Below are 18,849 nucleotides of genomic sequence, written 5' to 3' on the forward strand. Positions count from 1 at the left end.
TTATTTGGTTTGCAGTGAGTGTATGGGATATGCAGAAAACACACTGTGGGTTTTGTCCTTTTTTCCCCTCTTTTTTTTTTTTCTTTTATTCCTGTTTAATAGGAAAACCAAGACATTCAGGCCACACAAATCTTTACTAGAGCCAGGATTACAGATCAAGGCTTTCTGGATTTTTGCCCTAATCATCCCACTAGACCACACTTGCACACAAATACTGTGAATCTGTCACATTTTAAGAATAATGACATTTTACATATACTGCTGGCTTTGGGACCCTCTCCCAAAGCCAAAAGTCTTGAGCTGTTTTCATGAAACAAGGCAGTTGAGCTTGGCTTTTGTTGATTCAAGTTTCTGTTGCTTTGTGCAAAGGGACAGAATTCCACTAAAAAACTGTTTTTCTGTGCATTGCTGTTGTATTTCAAAGACTTTGTGCATGGGCTCAATATTCCCACTATGAAAACCAACATCTGCATTGCAATATAATTTTTAATGCTGTCCCGTGGCCATTTCAATGCACGTAATGTAATTACTGCTGCTTATTCACAAAGGTTCTTAAATTGCTGCCAGAATGTTATCTTAAATAGTTTGCCAGCAGTCTTGAGTGTGGGGTTAGATAACACTTATTTTACTGTCTTCTCTTAAAATTAGGTTGAATCGTCTTGGAACATCAGGAAACTGAGTGCAACGTTGTGCTGGCTGGAGGTGAGGCAAAGCTAAAGTTTTGTATTATGTGGGTTTGCTGTATACTTGGGGGTTTATGGGTGCTGTGTGTTGCTTTTGGGCAAAGTTTACTCTTTCAGTATTGAATGTTAGTGGATATGTGTTGCTTTACCTGCTCCCTGTCTTTTCAGCCTTATTTATAGAATTATAAAGGTTGGAAAAGACCTTTAAGGTCATCAGGTCCAACCATCATCCCAGCACCACCCCTTTGTTCCCTGTTAAACCATGTCCAAGTGCCACATCCCTGTTTGCTTGCTGCTCACCCTTTGAAACCAACACAGATTAGAGGAAACACTGAATTCTGTTCTTTCCACATTAACACTGTTCACTGAGTGTACACAGACCTGTGTAAAGAAGTTGCTAAAGAGCTGGCAGAGGAAAGGATGGCCTGTAATCCACTCATTGTCATGATGCAGCAAGCTGGGAAGGACTGTCCTTCCCATTCCAGCCCCATTCCTGAAGTTACTGAGCCAAGTCTCAGTTTGCAGGATCAAAACTGAAATTTGACAGGACTTTTAGGTTCATCCTTTGAACTTTTCTAGTGGTGATGAATTTACATTCACTAATAACTTATTCTGACAACAGGTTTTGTAGATCTTTTATTATTAATTCTGCAGTAGCAGGTCACAAAAGAGTGCAGTTAAAATGCACTGATTGCCTCAATTCCTGATTTATCTTTTTCAGATCCATGTCCTAACATAGTAGAGGGGTTTTCTGCATGTCCTTATGATATAGCAGTTCTTGGTGCAGCCTGTGCCAACTGTATATTTCATACTCAGAAAATTCAGTCTCCTGGCACCAAGCTGTTAATAACTATCTCTGTTATACAAACCATGTAGGGTGGGTGTTTTCATCATTCTGTAAACAAAATTGCCTGAGCTCTGGTTTGTTTGAACTGGCTGCCATTTTGCTGGGCATGACATGTACACACACCTTAGCCTTTAAATATTAAATCACAAACCATAAATGATTTAAATGCTTACTGGTCATCCATTAAAATGAAAAATGGGTTGAGGTAGTCACGGTGCAGAGAAGTGCTGGCTGTCAGCAAAGTGTTTTTATTAATTTTAATAAATTGAGGGTTCAGGATGAAATAGGTATTTTTATTTGAATTCATAAATGGAGTATTTTGTCTTGAAAAGTGAGAACTGGGAAGAAAATCACTCCTTTAAAAAAGTCTTTAATACCACCTTAATGCCTCTGGCCTGAGTAAATTAGAGGTCTTCCTCACTCATAAAGGAGGACAAGGAACTGCTCTCCCCAGGCAGGTATATTTATCCTTGTCTTGAATATCTATAATTTTCATGGAAGGCAGAGTCATGTATCATTTCTAAAGATCTTATATGTACACATGTATTTGGTTAATATCATGTGGATTTAATTTTTCTTTATTTTTAAAAGGCTTTTTATAGCTTCTCCTTAATATATATAATAATGTGGGACAGATGTAATTTATTGCTTTAATCTAAAGGATGGCAAAGTCTTGAGGTAGATGTTTTATTCTGATGTTCTCTACGTTGTTTTTTTAATCCAAAACCACTAAAATGTACAGGACTTCTGTCATCCTGCCATGCAAACCAAATGTGCAGTGTCTTGTTTCTGTTTAACATGTTGATTTCCATATCTATTCAAATACAGCTTTTTAGAGGCATAATATATAAAAATTTACTTTTTTTTGCTCCTATTCTGCTATGACTTTTTTCCTTAAAGGAAAACAAACAAGCACAAAGACTAATTCAGATTTTTTTCACTGATATACACAGAGCTTCACTTGCATCCATGATGTCCTGGTATCTTTTGGAAGAAGAGTGCTGTGCTACCCCCTGTACAGACATTTTGGGTTAGTGACACGTGCCTTCAGTGACACAGTCATGATACTGCAATTAGGTGAGTGTTTTAGGGGTTGGAAGTGATGCCTGTAGAACCACCTTGTTTGTGTGTCTGTTTGCTTTAATAACTTTGAATCCTTTGGCCAGTTTCACCCAAACTTGAAGTACCAACATTTCTGGACGTGTGATGGTTTTTTGAAAATGGGGCTGTGGAGAGAAGAGGGGAAAAAAAAAATGAGTGCCTTTAGCAGTAGAAAGCCTCTGAAGCAACTAATTTATTAGGCAGCAGATAATACAAGCAGTATTCCTGAGGTGTTCCATGGTGTGGGCAGTTCAGTATTGCTGTGCAGAATCACACACCTGAGGAGAAGGGGTACTTTTGTGGCTCCTACTCAGTGTTACAGTTCTTTGCAGGTTCAAGGCAAAATGGTTGAGGTGACCCCAAAGAATAAAAAACTGGCTGTACACTGTGTTTTTGTAGCTTTTTGTTTCCCCTTGAGGAGTGGAGCTGGCATCTGACTGACTGCAAATTATTCCTTCAGCAGTGATATTCTTTTTCTATATTCCCTGTTTATCCCAGAGAGCTTTCCTGTAACAGTACAGATCTTCAAGCCTATGGCTTTCCCAGCTCCAGTTTTGCAGTTGTACACAACCATGTTTATATCTTGGGTTATTAAAGTTACTTGCAACTTTTCTATTTATCGCGAGTTACTACTTTTTTTAAAAAAAAAAATACATTCAGGGTTAAGATTAATTTTTTTTGGACAGAAGAATCACTGAGAAGCAGCACTTCAGTGGTTTATTTTCAATTGCAGGATTAAAAACCCACACAAATGACAATATTAATCTCTACCACTGCCAAAAACTATTGATTCAAAATACTATTTACATTATAGCAGTCGGGTAGTGAAGTTTTAAGGGGGGGATAGATGCTGTCCTTCTTCACTTATCTCCACTGGCTTATGTTGCTGTTCATACATGTGAAAAAATAAAATTCTGGTAACAAAACTGCAATGACCCAGTGCTGTCAGCCTTTTGGATTTGTTTTTTTCTAAGGAGGATAGTACATGAGAGATAAGATACTTGCTTTTCTTTCAATGTCATGATGGAAAATGGTACTACAGGGAACTTTCAGTGATCCAACAAAATTTCTTTAGTAACTTGGGAAGGGAGATGAGGAAAAGCTGAGAAGAGCTGGGGGTTGTTCAGTCTGGAGAAGAAGAGGCTTCATGGAGACCTTAGAGGCCCTTCCAGTACTTAAAGGGGGCACATAAGAAGGCTGGAGAGGGACTTTGGACAGGGGTGTGGAGTAATTGGACAAGGGGGAAAGACCTTAAGCTGAAGAAGGGCAGGGTTAGATGGGATGTTGGGAAGGAATCCTTCCCTGTGAGGGTGGGGAGGCCCTGGCACAGGTTGCCCAGAGAAGCTGTGGCTGCTCCATCCCTGGAAGTGTCCAAGACCAGGTTGGATGGGCCTTGGAGCAACCTGGGCTGGTGGAAGGTGTCCCTGCCCAGAGCAAGGGGGTGGAACTGGGTGGTCTTTAAGGTCCCTTCCAACCCAAACCATTCTGTGATTCCACTTCATATGGACGTAAATCCATTGGGAGGGGCATGGGCAGTGTAGTGATGAAAGTAATGGTGGTGAATGTGAACTTCTGAAAGTTCTGGGGTTTGTGTATCAAATCAGTATTTACTGTTATGGTGAGTGTAGAGTGTGAAAAGTGCTGATTTTTTTAAGGAGCCAACTGCCAAAAGAATTGGAAAGGTACCAAATGGATGGGTTACCCATCTGTAGTCAGAAGCAGGGTGGGGGAAGAGAGTGTGTGTAGGTATTGTTAAAAGAAATAGGGTTGTAGGTAATGCTTGTACCACCAAGACACATTTGTTCAGTCAAAAACTTTCCCCTTTCAGTCTTCAGTGGTATTTGAACCATTCTTTTGGGGAACTTCTGTTTTTACAAAATACTTAGCAAAGTATGCACTGTGCAAATCAGAGTAGGACTAAAATAACATTAAATAGTTACCCTCTTTGGAAATTATGCATCACCGATTTGGCACTGTATGGGTGTGAGGGACATAGGTAAAAATCAATAACAGATAATGAATTCAATTAAGTAGTAACACAAAACTTGCTTTTCATGTAGATTCAAGGACTGCTGTTTAACTTAAAGGAAGAATTGATTTAAATTGACCTCTCCTGACTTGAGATTTCTTTCAGGATGCTGTTGACAGAAGCTGGGACGTGGTATAATGCAATGTTTCACTAATAATAAGCACAGTAAACTTATATATTTTAAAATACTGAAGAATTCTGATGACACTGAATGCCTCCAGTTATGTTACTTGACTTTAAAAATATTAGTCCTGTGTTGATGGATCACTTCCAAGATACAGGATACTGCATTTTTAAGCTATTAAGGATCCTTGCATGTGGTTGAAACACTTTATTTTGCATTAAGACTTCCTGCCAAAGTCTTAATTGTAAGACAAATGCATTGAGCTGATTAATATTGAGGTTCTCAGCAGATTTTTTCATATGCTGTTCTAGTGATCTGTGGTACCTAAAGTACTTCACCAAACTGTTCAAAATCAACGTAGTTATTGACTGTATTTATCTGTTCTTTGGGTAGGACTGAAAAAGGGAATGAAATGGCAGTGGTACATCCATGACCCTGCCAGAGCAGGTGACCCACTGTGGTCCCTTCCAACCTGAACCATCCTCTGATTCTGTGATTTTGAAGTTGTCATCTATGAGCTGGTAATAAAAACTCATTTGGGCTCTTTTTTGCAACATAAAATATCCTTTGCTTCTTTTAATGCAGAACCTAACACTAATATATTTACAATTCTGCAATTGCCCATTAAAAACAGATAGTACTGTTGCCTAACTGGGTAAGTTATTACCAGGATGTTTCAATTTAAAAGCCTTTGAGGGTTTCTTTTCTTGTGTTTAAAAATGCTGTTTTTCTCTCTTTTAAATGAAACAGTAAAGTTCAGTTTATCTTCTTAGATGAATGCTTCTCCTTGAAAATGTGGAAAAACGTACAGAACTCTTTAGGAAAAATAATGTAAAATAGATATATGTGACTTTAAATTTCCTTTGCTTCCAAATACCCAGTATCAAAGGTGGTAGAATTTCTTGATGGTGTAGAATCAGTATAATTTGTTCTATCAAATGGCAGATACAGAGCTGGGGTCAAATTGCATCCTTTTTTTTTTTTTGAAATAGTCTGTGAAAAGAGGACTGGCTTTCTGAAAATGTAGAATTCAAGTTGCAGGCTGTGGGGTAGCAGCTGTCATAGCAAGGAACTCCAGAACAACCCAGTGATCTGCAGACAATTGCTCTGGATTTTCTGTTACAGATGTTGGGACCTTTTTATATTTGTGCTTTTAAAACTGTTGGAATCTTTTGCATAATCAGGAAATAGTATCTGCACATAAAAAGCAGTGTATTTATTGATCAGTTAAATGCAGAGCTGTGACTTCACACAGAAGAGATGCAAAAACTGGGTTAAATCATATGGACTCACACTCTAAAAGCAGACATTTGGTAGTTTGCTGTGCTCCGTGTTTGCCTTGACTCAGGATTCCCTATTCCGTGTCTGGCAAGATTTGCAGCCTCTCTAATTAGAGACCCATTAAGCTCCTGGAATCCAAAACTTTTAATTTATGAAGAAAGACTTTTTAATTGAGAATTAGTGCGATATTCACTGCTGTGCGTTGTCGCTTGGCAGATGAGTAGCAGGAGTGGATGTTGTAAATGCTTTGGGCTGACAGCTTGACAGCTGGAACCTGAGAAAATTAGCAAGATTTTAATTCCACATATCATTTCTTTTTAAAAGAGCTCACTTCTTTTTAGTCAAAATAGTGAAGTTTGACAAGCTTGGCTTGACAAGCATTGATGGGGATACAGTCTAAAAGTTATCAGTTATATTTGGGATTTTGTTTTCTTACCTGACTTCTTCAGTAGGTTTCCCAAACCAGCGAGTTTTTCAGTTCTTTGCCGTGGCTTATTACTCTTTGTTCTTTCTTCTTATTGCTATCTTCCTCATCCTTTAACTTTCATTCTCTGTCTCTATTTTTGCAGCCTGGAACTACTTACAAACAAATAAACAAATGTTGTGCTTGAACAGCAGGGGGAGTTCTGATCTTTTTTTTTTTCTTTTTTTTTTGTTTTTTTCCCTTCCCTGCTCTTCTAAATCTGTAAAATGTAATTTCATCCCTGTTCAGGTTTCATAGCCTAGGAGGAGCCAGCCTCTTGGGAGAGGGTTATTAGATTCCATTTGCAGTAGTGGCTGTTTTCATTTGAATATGGTGGTTTTTTCCCCCATTAAACAGCGAAAATAATTTTTTTTTTAAGTGTTCCAGCACTTAACCCTTTAGCAACTGTAATCAGAAAACCAAGGGAGGAGATTCCAGCTAATTGGATTGTTGCACATGAAGGAAAAATCAAACTGACAACAGAAAGTCTTCTGGTTGTGGAATGATAAATCATTTACGTTTTTCATCTTTTACTGAGTTGATTATCTGTGTGTCAAATGGCCCTTTATTGGGCCTAAAGGGAGTTTTTCTTGCATTTTGCCAAATCATTCAGTAGCTAGTCAGAAGCAGGAAAAGTTTTCCTTAATTTCGGGCCCTGGTGAGCTGTTGGGCAGTGGCATCATTACACTGCCTCACACAATTCCATGTGCTTGACCCTGCTGAGGGCTGTCTCTTCCCAAACCTGCTATTTTCCAGCACAGGTATTTGTGGAGGCATAAAGGGAAATGTGTTTTCCTCCAGAGAAATGATGGGGCATAACTTTTTGTTATTTGTGAGTTACTTTTCAGTTTACTCTTTTTTTTCTTTTTTATTTTTTTTTTGGTCAAAATACCACGCACTCTGTGCCTGTTACAAAGTCTGGGACAGCAGAGCTTGGAGAAGTGGAAAAGCTGGGGGAAGGGGCTCCTTCAGCTGTGGAGAATTACATGCATGACTGTGCCTTGAGGCTTTAGTCTTGCAGAGAGATTCCCACTGAATTGAGAGGGATGTGGATACCAAAGGACACAGTTACACTGCTGCTGTCCTGAGCCTGTGATTCAACTCTAAAGTTCCAGGATGGTTGTAGATTCCGTGGTTATTAAAGCCTCACAGGTGAGATGATGATAAATATGATCTATTAAGATTTCTAGTGATTCACAAAAACAAAAATCTATTTCCAGGAAAAGCTGCAGTTTTGAAGTGTCTGCTGGACATTCACAAGATTTTCAGGGAGAGTGACCCTGCCTACATCCTTAATGATCTCTTCATTACAGACTATTGCATCTGGATTCAAAAAATCAAGTAAGTTCTTCAGTAGTTATTGGTGTGGGTAATGTTTTCAGCATACTTCATCTGTGAACAAGTATCAGCAAAGTAAAAAGAAATTCTGTCCCCTATACGTGGAAATAAGATCACTCTTCTTCATTTAGTAGCTGTGTCTGTCCAGCTATTCTTGTGGAGATATTCAGTGCATTTTTTTATGTAGTGACATGACTGGAGAAAGGAGGGAGGAATTGCATTTTAAATAAAAATGTGAGTTTTTGTGAATCTATTAATAGATTTTTTTTGGGAGAAAAAACAGCTTCTGGGGAATTTTCATTCTATTGCAGTCTCTCAGGAAGAAAAAAGCTTATATATCACTTATATAACTTCAGGATAAAGGTAAGAAATAACTCCTAGTTCTGAATTGAATTGACAGCACAGGCAGACCATTGACAGCTGTAGGAAACATTGATTTATGGGCTGTAGCAGTTGTAGCAATTGATTATCAACACCAGAGTAAGTGTCACAAATCTCCATGCACTGTGTGCTCCTGCCCCTGGAGCTGTTTGCCAGCTCCCTCTCCCTGGCAATGTGCTTTGGCTTCCACTTCACTTGAGAGGAAACAGTGACTGCCACTTCCAGGCAAAGTCCCTGCACTGCAGCACTTCTGTGCCTCACCTGTGTTCTTTCAACAGAGTCAGCATGGCTTATTTCCAGAGTTTTGGGAAGTTTGCAGCCAGACTGGTTACAATATCAGCATGTTTTAATGGCTTAAAACCAAAAGTGTCGGGAGGAAAACAGTGGAAAGTGGATTAAATGATTAAAGCAATCTGCATGTTCAAATCTTACTAAGCTTTATATTGTTCTTGTCAGATTTATTCTGTTTTCCATACAGCTTTTGTATTTTCTTCCTTCCTTTTTATGTCTTTGCAGCCTTCTCTGAAGGGCCACAAAAGAAGGTGTGATTTGGAATAGGCATTACTGATGTAAACACAAAAAAATGCCATTTTCATACTGGTTAATATAGCAAAATGTAGACTCATAAAACTGGTTAAAATTAGTCTTTGCTTTTCAGTTCACAATTTAACAAGAGAGTGTGGGAGAAAAATAACTTCAGTGCACGAGACACAAGGAGCAATGAAGGGATATAGAGGGAAATTGGTAATGATTATGATCAGAAAGGGGAATGTGACAGAGAACTGAGCCTGCACAGGCTGTAGGTTTAGGTGAGACCTTATCAGAACTTCTTGGAGAATTCAAGACCCTCAGTTTATAGCTGCTTATTATGCATTGTAGATGATGTTGATTCTTATTCTCCTCTGTGTGCTTTCAGTGACTGTGTTCCTATAAATAGAAATGCACAAAACACTCTAAAGCAACTACAGGTGTTTCCAAACATTCTGATTCATCAATCCTTGTTAATTCCAGGATCAGCCAGTTCATTTTACACTGTCATATTTGAGGAGGCCTTTTTTGGCCACACCTTAAATATGTGGGAAATTCCCCAGGTATGGGGAAATTCATGTTCAGGTTGAAGCTGAGATGAAAAAGTGCAGTAAATAAAGAAGGAGATAGTTATTTCATGGATCTTTCACAAAGAAATGAGTCATAAGACAGTAATATCACTGCTGCCCATATCAATGAATATAATCTCTAGCAAGTCAGTCATAAACCCCAGGGTTTTCTTTAAATCCAGCCCAGGAAAATGCACAGTAGCTATAAGTGACTGATAGATTAACACGTTTCCTCCCAGACTCTCACATTATGTCCCAGTTAAGCAGAACTGACAGCTGCTGGAAAGAGGGCAATTAAGCTCTCTTATTGTCAGAGTGACAGGGCACAATAGCTGTCTGTCATTAGCAGAGCGGGAGAAAGAGGAACCGCAGAAACCATTCCTATTTTTAGGTCTGAATCAGGACAGCATTTAAGCATATGCTGAAGTCATTCCTGTTCAGTTTAGCAGTGAAGCATGTGTTTTAAGTTCAGCATGTGCAAAGTGAATGGGAACACTTCGTTTTATTCCTTTATGTTGAAGGGAAAACCAAAAGTTCACTTGTCATTCAGAAAATACCTTGACAGATGCAGAAATGGGCAACCATTTGTCTGTTCAGGACAAGGGTTCCCAGCTCCCCAGGGTGAGGCATCTGGAGAGGAGGGTGGTGCATCTTCCATTCCAGGGGAAGAAGGTTATGACATCCCTCTGCTAACTCCCTCTGAAGCACTGGCCCAGGTTGCCCAGAGAAGCTGTGGCTGCCCCATCCCTGGAAGTGTCCAAGGCCAGGTTGGACGGGACTTGGAGCAACCTGGGCTGGTGGAAGGTGTCCCTGCCCATGGCAGGGGGTGGGACTGGATGAGCTTTAAGGTCCCTTCCAACCCAAAACCCATTCTATGATTCTGTAATTGCCTTTGTGATGAGAGAGTTCTGTGAGGAGAAGGTATTCATAGGTATTTTTGTGGTGGTCTTTCAATGTAATTATTTTCATCTCCAGTGAGTCTGGATACTTTCTGGTTTGTTTCTTGGCTGTTCTTTGCTCCATGGAAGCTTCTTTGTCTCCATTTCCTCCTGTCTTTTCATAACTGAGAGTGCTCTCAAAATCCATGGAAGGTTTTCCTTTTCTTCCCCTCTTTCCCTGGTATGTAACCAAGTCCTAGTGGAGGTTGGGGCCTCTTTTTTTTTTTTTTTTTTTTTAATAAACAGTTAAAACAGCCTGTAGGTTCTTTTGAAAGAAGAATCTGGTCACTTTAAAAACAGCTGGAAGCAAACTTTTTAGCTCACCTGTGCTGGCAGAGAACAGTCTGGGAGATTCAGGTTTAGGAAAAAAGCTTGGCACAGGCAAAACTGTAATGGATGCATCCAGTGGCAGTAGGCACACAGTCCTATTCCAGATGAAGAGGAACTCCCCTGGTAGGTACCAGCTTTTAAATATTCCACGTGGAAACAAAAACCTTATAGCCAGCAGTGTGTCAATGGCTGATTACAAATTTGGTTTGAGATCATGGTTTGGCTGTGGGGAAATTAGATGAATAAGTGAATGTGTCACTGGGCTGGCAAGAGCTGATTTATTTTAAGCACAGTGTATCTGGAATTGGAAATGATTAAGCTGCTGAATGCAGGTGGCTAATAGTCAGTTGGGTATGGGGAGTACAAACTAGGTCTTTAATGCTAAGGATTTTATTTTCTTTTTTAGAAAAATTGTTTTAATCAGGTGCCTGGTACTAAGAGAAAAATAGATTCCCAAATGTCTTAGTCAAGATATTAGCAAGTGTAGCTAAAATTTTGCCTTCCTGTTTACAATCTCAAAGCTAGTTTTACCTGCTTTCTAGGTTTCTAGTATTTCTCTTTAAGCTGCTTTTGAGGTGACTATTAATAATTTCAACTGCTGTATGAACTGGCATGTAAATCCTGTTAACTGTTACTAGGCTTTGGAGAAAGGGAGCATGTTGCTCAGCGAAACTTAGCAGAAAGAGGGAGAAGTAAATGTTAACCTGGATAACAAAGACCTATGGAGGCAGCTTGTGGTAAATCTCGGCAGGTGGTGTCAACATTTCTGTTGAAAAGCCAGATGCAACCAGATGGAAAATTGCATCTTTAACCCCTGAGGTCATAGTGACATGTCATCACTTCATTTGATCCCCCTGCTAAGTGAGCTTATCATCCACCCTGCTGTCACTTCTGTTATTGCTTTCATTTCCATAATAAAATTAAATTTAATTTGTCTGCTTTGCATGCCTTTGTTCTTTAGGTCCGAGCTTTTACAGGCCATTCTGATACATGTGGCAGCCTCTGAGGTGAAGTTGTAACTAAATTTGTATTACAGATCTGAGGTTTTCTGTCTTCCACACCTTCCTTTGAGCAGAAGATGAGGGAGAGAAGGAGTTTTGGGGAAACCACTGGTTGGTTGGCAGCTGCAATAGGGGCTGCTGAGACCAGGGGAATCCAGGTGCAGGCTTGTTGCAGGAGAGCCTTTTCTCCCTCTGGAGAGGAGTTCTGTGTCTGTGACCCCACAGGAGTTGTCCTTTACAGAAGTCAGAATAGTTTACCCACTGCCTCTTGCTGTGCTGAGGTTCTTTTGTGTGGCCTGATGTCTTTCTCCAGTGTTTTGTGTTCCCCTTTGTGCCAGGCTCTATTCACACTGGTTTTTGGTCACTGCTGTACATATGTGCCTGCTGGCCATGACATGGGTGGAAGGCTGAACAGCTTCCTATGAGTCCTTGTCCAGGCAGGCAGTAAGTCCATGCTGTTCTGTAGCCCTGCCTGAGAGGAAAAACTTGAGCCCATGTCAATTTAAAATACTCTTACCTACTGTTTACTTGCATGTTTAGTTTTAAACATTTACCACTTTAGTGTCAGTAAATGAGCATATTCTGTGTTCCTGAAATGGAGGTGAAGTTCTGAGTGTTCCTGGCACTTTTCCAGGGGGTGGTACACTTAGTACAGAATCACAGAATGGTTTGGGTTGGAAAGAACTTTAAAGATCATCTTGTTCCACCTCCCTTCCACTAGACCAGGTTGCTCAGAGCCCCATCCAGCCTGGCTGTTGTATAGTTGGGATTAATCTGCTCAAAGTTTTGTGGGTATGAGACATGCAGGAGAATAAGGTATATTTGTCACTCTCACTATTTTTCTACTTTTTAATTTACTATCTGACCTTTTGTTCATGTTCTACTGCAAAAAAAAATATTATAAAATGATTCTTTGTGTATTGTAGTAGCTTCAACTTGTGCAGTGAAGGAGATCTGTGTGTTAAGACAAATAAGCTGTTAAATTGCCTTGGTGTGTTCTGTGGAACTGTATCTGCAAGGTGCTTTGTTATCCTTCACAAATATGTGCTCCCCAACCTAAGACAAATGTAACATCGCTAATTTTGGTGACTGTAGGTGTAACATGCCAGTTTGAGCATGGATTCTTTGATTTAAAGTTTGGAGAAAAACCCAGGGTTCCTGGTGGCATTTATGCAATCTTTGTGGAAGCTGCTGTCTTTATTGGAACTAACTGAATTAAAGCTAAGCCAGATATTCCTGAGCTGTACTGGCTTCTCCCTGGTTTGCAGGTGAGACATACCCTGAAAGGCAGGTCGGCCTCATAGGCCTGCTTTCCTTTTCATCTCTTCCTTAGAATCGAAACCTAGTCCTTGTTGCAGCATAATTACCTGGTCTGAAGCCAGCAGGGAGTTGCTGCTGTATTGTAGGATGTGAATTTCTCTAAATAAATGTAGGATTAATTACATTCACAGCATGTCATGGAGGTGAAGAGATCAACTCTGATCATTCAGCCCCCCCTCCTCTTTTCCCCAGGTTTTCTGAATCACTTGTTTAATCAATACACTGTAGTCTTGGCCTGAAGTGTTAAGGCCTGATATTGCAAAGGCTTTAAGAAGCCCAAGTCTTTCAGAAAAAAAAAAAAAAAGAGTTGTGAGATTGAGGATTTTTTTACTGCCTGTGTCACATCAGATCATAAAGTGCACGAAAGGGAGTCAGGAACTCAACCTGTGGCATCGCAGTTTCAGTCCATTGCGTTGGTTAAAGTTTAGTAAAAATGTATTTTACAAGTTACCATCTCTTTATATTTGCAAAAAAAAGACCAGGTTTGAATGTAGAAGACAGCCTAGTAACATTCTTTAGAGCATACTTCTGATAATCAGAGGAGTGTTGGTAGTTTGATTGCTCTCATGTCCATTTAAACACACTGTACCACACTGAATCTGCAAAAGCCTCTCTTTGCAGATAAGTATTTGCATGGCTTTATAGGCCTCTTATTAATTTGCATTAAGTTCTCTGCTCTGTATAGTCTCTTATTTATTTTCCTTGTATCCTGTTGCACACATGGGCTCACCATATCCTGTGCTGTGCTTGCTTGTGGGGCAAAAAGCATTTGGGAGCAGGGCATGTGTTGCAGCCTTCCTGAAAGAATTACTTCAGGCTTTTGCTAGACTTGGGGAAATATTTTGGAACATGTAATATCTTTAAGCTTCTGTGGCCAGATATTATGATCTTTGTATGAATTTAAATAGAATTTTAGCATGCATTCCAATGGCATGTTGAAATAATTTGTGAAATGGATCATCTATCTGCAAACCTAGGAAATTTGATCCACTTATTATTTGCTAAGATCTGGAAAACTTTGAAAAATGCTTCAAAGTATGTAGAAACTGTTTTGATTGTGCCATTTTTGCAGCTGTTTCTTCTTGACAGTTTTGTTTTCTTTAGGGGTTTAGGGTTTTGTAAAGCTCAAAATACTTGAAAAGACAAATCCCCCCCAGGCTTTTAAAAGACTTTTGTTTTTCCTTTTTTGCTGATTGTGGAGTTAATATTTACAGAATCATAGAGTGGTTTGGGACCTTTGGAAGGGACCTTAAAGATCATCCAGTTCCACTCCCTGCCATGGGCAGGGACACCTTCCACTAGCCCACATTGCTCCAATCCAGTACAGCCTGGCCTTGGACACTTCCAGGGATGGGGCAGCCACAGCTTCTCTGGGCAACCTGTGCCAGGGCCTCACCACCCTCACAGGGAAGAATTTCTTCCTAATATCTAATCTAAACCTGCCCATATTAATGAAATCCTATTCCCTCTTTGTGGCATTTTCATGTTCCCAGGAAGGAATTAACTGTAACTTCTGAAACTCAGGACTGTCCTGCTAAATGAGGGGTGAACAGAGTAACTCTTGTAAGCCATGCACCTCTACTGTGAAAATATAAAGTTCAGACAGAAGGATTCAGGAACAAAACTGTCCTAAAAGGCTTTCAAATGATGCACTACTAATGTTAGTTTATTAAATATTTGATTTGTGATGGGGGGAAGAGGGAATGTGTAAAACATAATAAAAATGAATCAGTGCTTTAAAGCATTCTCAAATGTTAGAGGAATATGCTAATTTTCAGCTGTTAACCTCTTGGATTCAGCAGCCGTGATTGAAAAGAACAAAGGCATAAGCAGTAATATATTCTGGATGAAAATCCTGCCTCTTGGCTCTGTGGGATTAATCTGATTTGTACAGCATGTTTAATGCACTTCATACAGTGGAGTCCTGAGGAAAAAGGCACCTCATAGTATTGCATTTTCTGTGCCTTGCAGTCCCATGGTCAGCTCTTCTCTGCTTTCTTTGGCTGGAGTTGCACTTTGACTCTACCTCCGTTGCTGCCCATGTCAATCTTAGTTTAGTGAAGGCTGCAGTAATTTCAAGTTTGACAAAACTCCAGTTTTCGAAGTAGGTGGTGCAGAGAAAAGCCAAATTGCTTTCATGGTGCTGCTTTGAAAGCAGCTTTGCCATTAGCATATGCTTTTAGCCTGGGTTCTGATGTAGACAGTTGTGTTAGATATAAGAGTGTGTAACAGCCCCATCAAAAAATGCCTTATTTTGATCTGTTTTGTAGTTAGAGGATTATATTTTTCACTAAGTCTCTTTAATGATATTGTCATTGTGGATACACTGGAGCCACTTAATTCTCTGCCCCCACTCTCTGCAAAACAAGAAGAACTCATTGGATTTGGGAGATTTTTTTAATTTGAAGGCTATTCTTTCCTTTGCTGTTTTGGCTTATTAAGAGCCACACAGGTAGAAGGGATAAATCAAAAAATCTTGGTGCAGCTTGTGATTGCACCTCTTGATGCACAGGGTGAGGAAGACAGGGTTCATCAGGGCTGCACCTTCCCTGTCCTGTGATGACTTGCAGCAGTAGCTCATGACTACAATCCCCAATTATTGTAGCTCATGACTACAATCCCCAATTATTGTAATTCCTTCTTAGCAGGTTTTACAAGCTGGCATTACTAGTTCTGGCAGCCAGTTCAGCAGGCAGCATGTTTGCTCACTGCTTGGAGTAATTGTGCTGCTCTAGGTTTGCTTCTCATTCACTTCCTTGGTGGCCTGTGGTGGTGAATTAACTTTGAGGTGCCCCAGCTGCTCTTCAAGCTTTTACCAATAACGGGAGTGGCTACTTCAGATGGTGTCTTTGAGATTTAAAAATCCTTAAGAAAATACAGTATGTGTCTTTTTAGATAATTTTTTGTGGTGTTAAATGTTATTTATTTCAAGGCTGAAAATGAATTGCACAGGCTGCCCCAGACTGGCCCTAAGTGCCTATTTGAACAACCTGCATTTTAATACAATCAAGTATAAAATGACACACTCGGTAAAAGATTGTAGGTCGAGCTATGGATTGGAGAATATAAGACAGTTGAGGGCAGCAGCTTCAGAAAAATAGGTTGGGTCATGCTTGAGAACAGTTTGAACCTGAGCACCTCTTTGTTTCTTCAGCTGAAGTGTGTTCACCCTCTCACCTGCTCAGAGATAGAGTGGTATCATTTAGAAGAAGGAAGTGGTATGACCTTAGAATGCATCATTTGTAAGACTGTGTTAAAACACAGACTGATTCTCGTGTCTGTTCAAAAAGATGCTGAAAAATGGAGAGAATTAGGGGGGAAAAATGTTCTCTGACTGATCTATGTCAAGGCAAAGACACCAGGTAAACTCAGCAGTTCATTGGTAAGAAAGCTAAAGGTTGGTCTAGACTTGTCTTCAAGTATGATGGGACAGAGATTTTGGGGTTTAGCCACTGGGTAATATAACAAAAAAATTACAAATGCATCTAGTTGAACAGAAAGCAGGAAAAATTCAGACAAGTTTTTGCATTTTCCTAGTGAAGAGGAATTAGGAGTTGGCTCATTCTCCCTGAGTTGCTTGGTAATTCTATAGTCTTATTTGTTTCCATCATGATAGCATAGCTCAAAAAAACACCTTGTGGCTCAAACTGGAGCTCTGGGTCTGGTGCAGAATGTATTGGAGATTCTGTGCAATTTGTTATGCTACTAAAACAGCCTCACAAGAGGAAATGCTATCATTTTCCTTAAAACTTAGATAAAGAGTAAACCAACTTATCAAAGAATACATTGACTGTTGGAAGAAAACCCAGATTTATTTATTTTCATCCCAAGTCCTCTGCTCTTAAACCTTAGATCACGGTTCTTTGATTTAAAAATAGTAACTAATAATTTGCAAGCACATGATGTGTCTCCTCTTTCACTGTTTTGATGCATGTTTTTAATACAGTTTGTTTGTTTGCTGCCATCTCGAGCTGCCAATGCCTCTCCTTAAGTGTTGCATCTTTTTTAAGGCCTGAGCTGTCACTTCAATTGTCTGTGTAGCAGGAGGTGCACACAGAGCACTTTGTAAATAACAATACCCAAGTAATATAATATACTGATTTAAGAGCCTTAAGGCAAAACACTGTTTGCCCTGAGGGCCCAAAAAGGTGATAGACAGGTGGGTATAATACCAGATGTTTCCCTTCATGTATGTTTTAGCAAGCCCTGTAAAACATGGATTTTTAACAAGGGATTTAATCTCTCCTCCCAGCTGCTAGCTGCAATTTCCTTTGATGTTTTTCCTCTTCTGCCCTCTGTTGTTTTTTCCTATTTATTCCATCATTTTTCTGCAGCTCCTGTTCCTTCAGGCTGTGTCTGAATGCACCTTGCTGTGGGCAGAGAAGGCAGAAGAAGAAAGCCATTTTTTTTTTTTCCCCCCCTCAGGCTACAGCTTTGATTTTCCAAAGTTGTGGGGAGGCATTTCCTACCTGCCTACAGAAGGGTCAGTGAGCTGTGTCGTGTCTCTTCAGTCAGCACATCTCAGCTGACTCGTTCTCTGGTTTGGGGAGGGGAAGGCTGAGCTCATGTGATTGTTCCCTTTCCAAACAGGTGGAATCTGCAGCTCTGGTCCAAGTGGGAAGCTGATCTCCAGGCTGAAAATGCCTTCCTGGTTTGCTTCCAATGTGGTCAGTAGCTAGCTTAATAATAATTATTGTTCCTAAAAGGCATGCCTAAAAGGCATGGAATCATATAGTAGTTTGGGTTGGGACCTTAAGGACCATCTAGTTCCAACCCCCTGCCATGGGCAGGGCCATCTTCAACTAGACCAGGTTGCTGAGAGCCCCATCCAACCTGACCTTGAATGTTTCCAGGGATGGGGCACCCACAGCTTCTCTGGGCAACCTGTGCCAGTGTTATACCACCCTCCTTGTAAAAAACTTCTTTCCTGTATGTAATATAAATGGACCCTCCTGCAGTTTAAACCCATCAGCCCCTGTCCTGTCCTGCCCTGGAGCAGCTGGTACCAGGTGCCCCAACACACCGGGGGGTGTGGGAGAAGCTGGGAGCAGCTGTTCAGTTGAGACCCTTGTGAAAATCTGCCAGGAATTTGCAAGATGCTTGGCTTTGGTGTCTTTTCCTGTTCAGATTGTGTGAGATGAGAATGGACTGTGAGTGGGAAGGCTACAGGTGGTGTTTCCCCTTCAAGTGTTAAGGGTGTCAGTCAGAAGAGATGGAGCAGCATAAGAGTTAAAACTGATTGACCTCACTGTGGTTTTGGTGGATAAATTCCACTGCAAAGGGGTAGGATCATGTTGGAGTAGTGTGTTTGTAATTGTGCCTTTAAGGCTGTTCCCTGCCATTGTTGTTATTTTTGTAATGCAGGACTTTACTGGCATTATCCTGACACTAAAATTCACGTTTTCTGCCCTGCTGTCTGTGAGTAGCTTTTATTCACATATTGTAACACAAATTGTATAATTTGCAGTGCTGGGAGAGCTTTCTCCTGGATCACCAGCAGTGATGGTGAAGACACAGTTCTAGGTAATGGCAGTTCAGAATGTGAGGGAGATGGAGCTAATGTAGAACAACTGTGTGTTCCATTTCTGTATGCAGCCAATATTACTATCACATCATAAAATCTTTCTTTCTCTGCATCTGTTTTGTGGTGAGTTATCTATTCATCTTTCATTATTTGTGTTTATCATATATAACTTTGGAAGCTGTGCCATTGTTAGATGTTTGGACTGGCTGCAACTTACTGGAGATATTTTGGCAACAAAGATCCATTAAACTGTTTTTAAAACTTATAAATACTGTTCAGTTTCTTTTTATAGTCCAATATTAATTCCAAGTCTGTTTTCTCTTATGAATATTTTCATAATATCATCTACATAAGTAAGCTGTACTTGATTTCTTTTATAATCCATGATCTGT

The 18,849-nt window shown here is 40.1% G+C and overlaps 1 protein-coding gene across 5 annotated transcripts in view; it reads left to right on the forward strand.

Annotated features, from left to right (window-relative positions):
- The window catches only part of SHQ1 (SHQ1, H/ACA ribonucleoprotein assembly factor), a 44,335-nt gene that overhangs the window by 15,248 nt on the left and 10,238 nt on the right, over window positions 1-18,849 (forward strand). For 4 of the 5 annotated variants that reach the window (XM_051788686.1, XM_051788685.1, XM_051788687.1 and 1 more), the window contains exons 9-11: window positions 649-702; window positions 2,484-2,607; window positions 7,749-7,869. In XM_051788686.1, the coding sequence (XP_051644646.1) occupies window positions 649-702; window positions 2,484-2,607; window positions 7,749-7,869 (299 nt within the window). Of the gene's footprint in view, window positions 1-648; window positions 703-2,483; window positions 2,608-7,748; window positions 7,870-17,523; window positions 17,601-18,400; window positions 18,725-18,849 lie in introns of those variants that run through there. The other variant, XM_051788689.1, reaches the window with a different exon arrangement.

This window comes from Manacus candei, unplaced genomic scaffold (genome assembly GCF_025592945.1).
Source record: "Manacus candei isolate 608988 ecotype Guabito, Panama unplaced genomic scaffold, ASM2559294v1 h1tg000025l, whole genome shotgun sequence".
NCBI lineage: Eukaryota > Metazoa > Chordata > Aves > Passeriformes > Pipridae > Manacus > Manacus candei.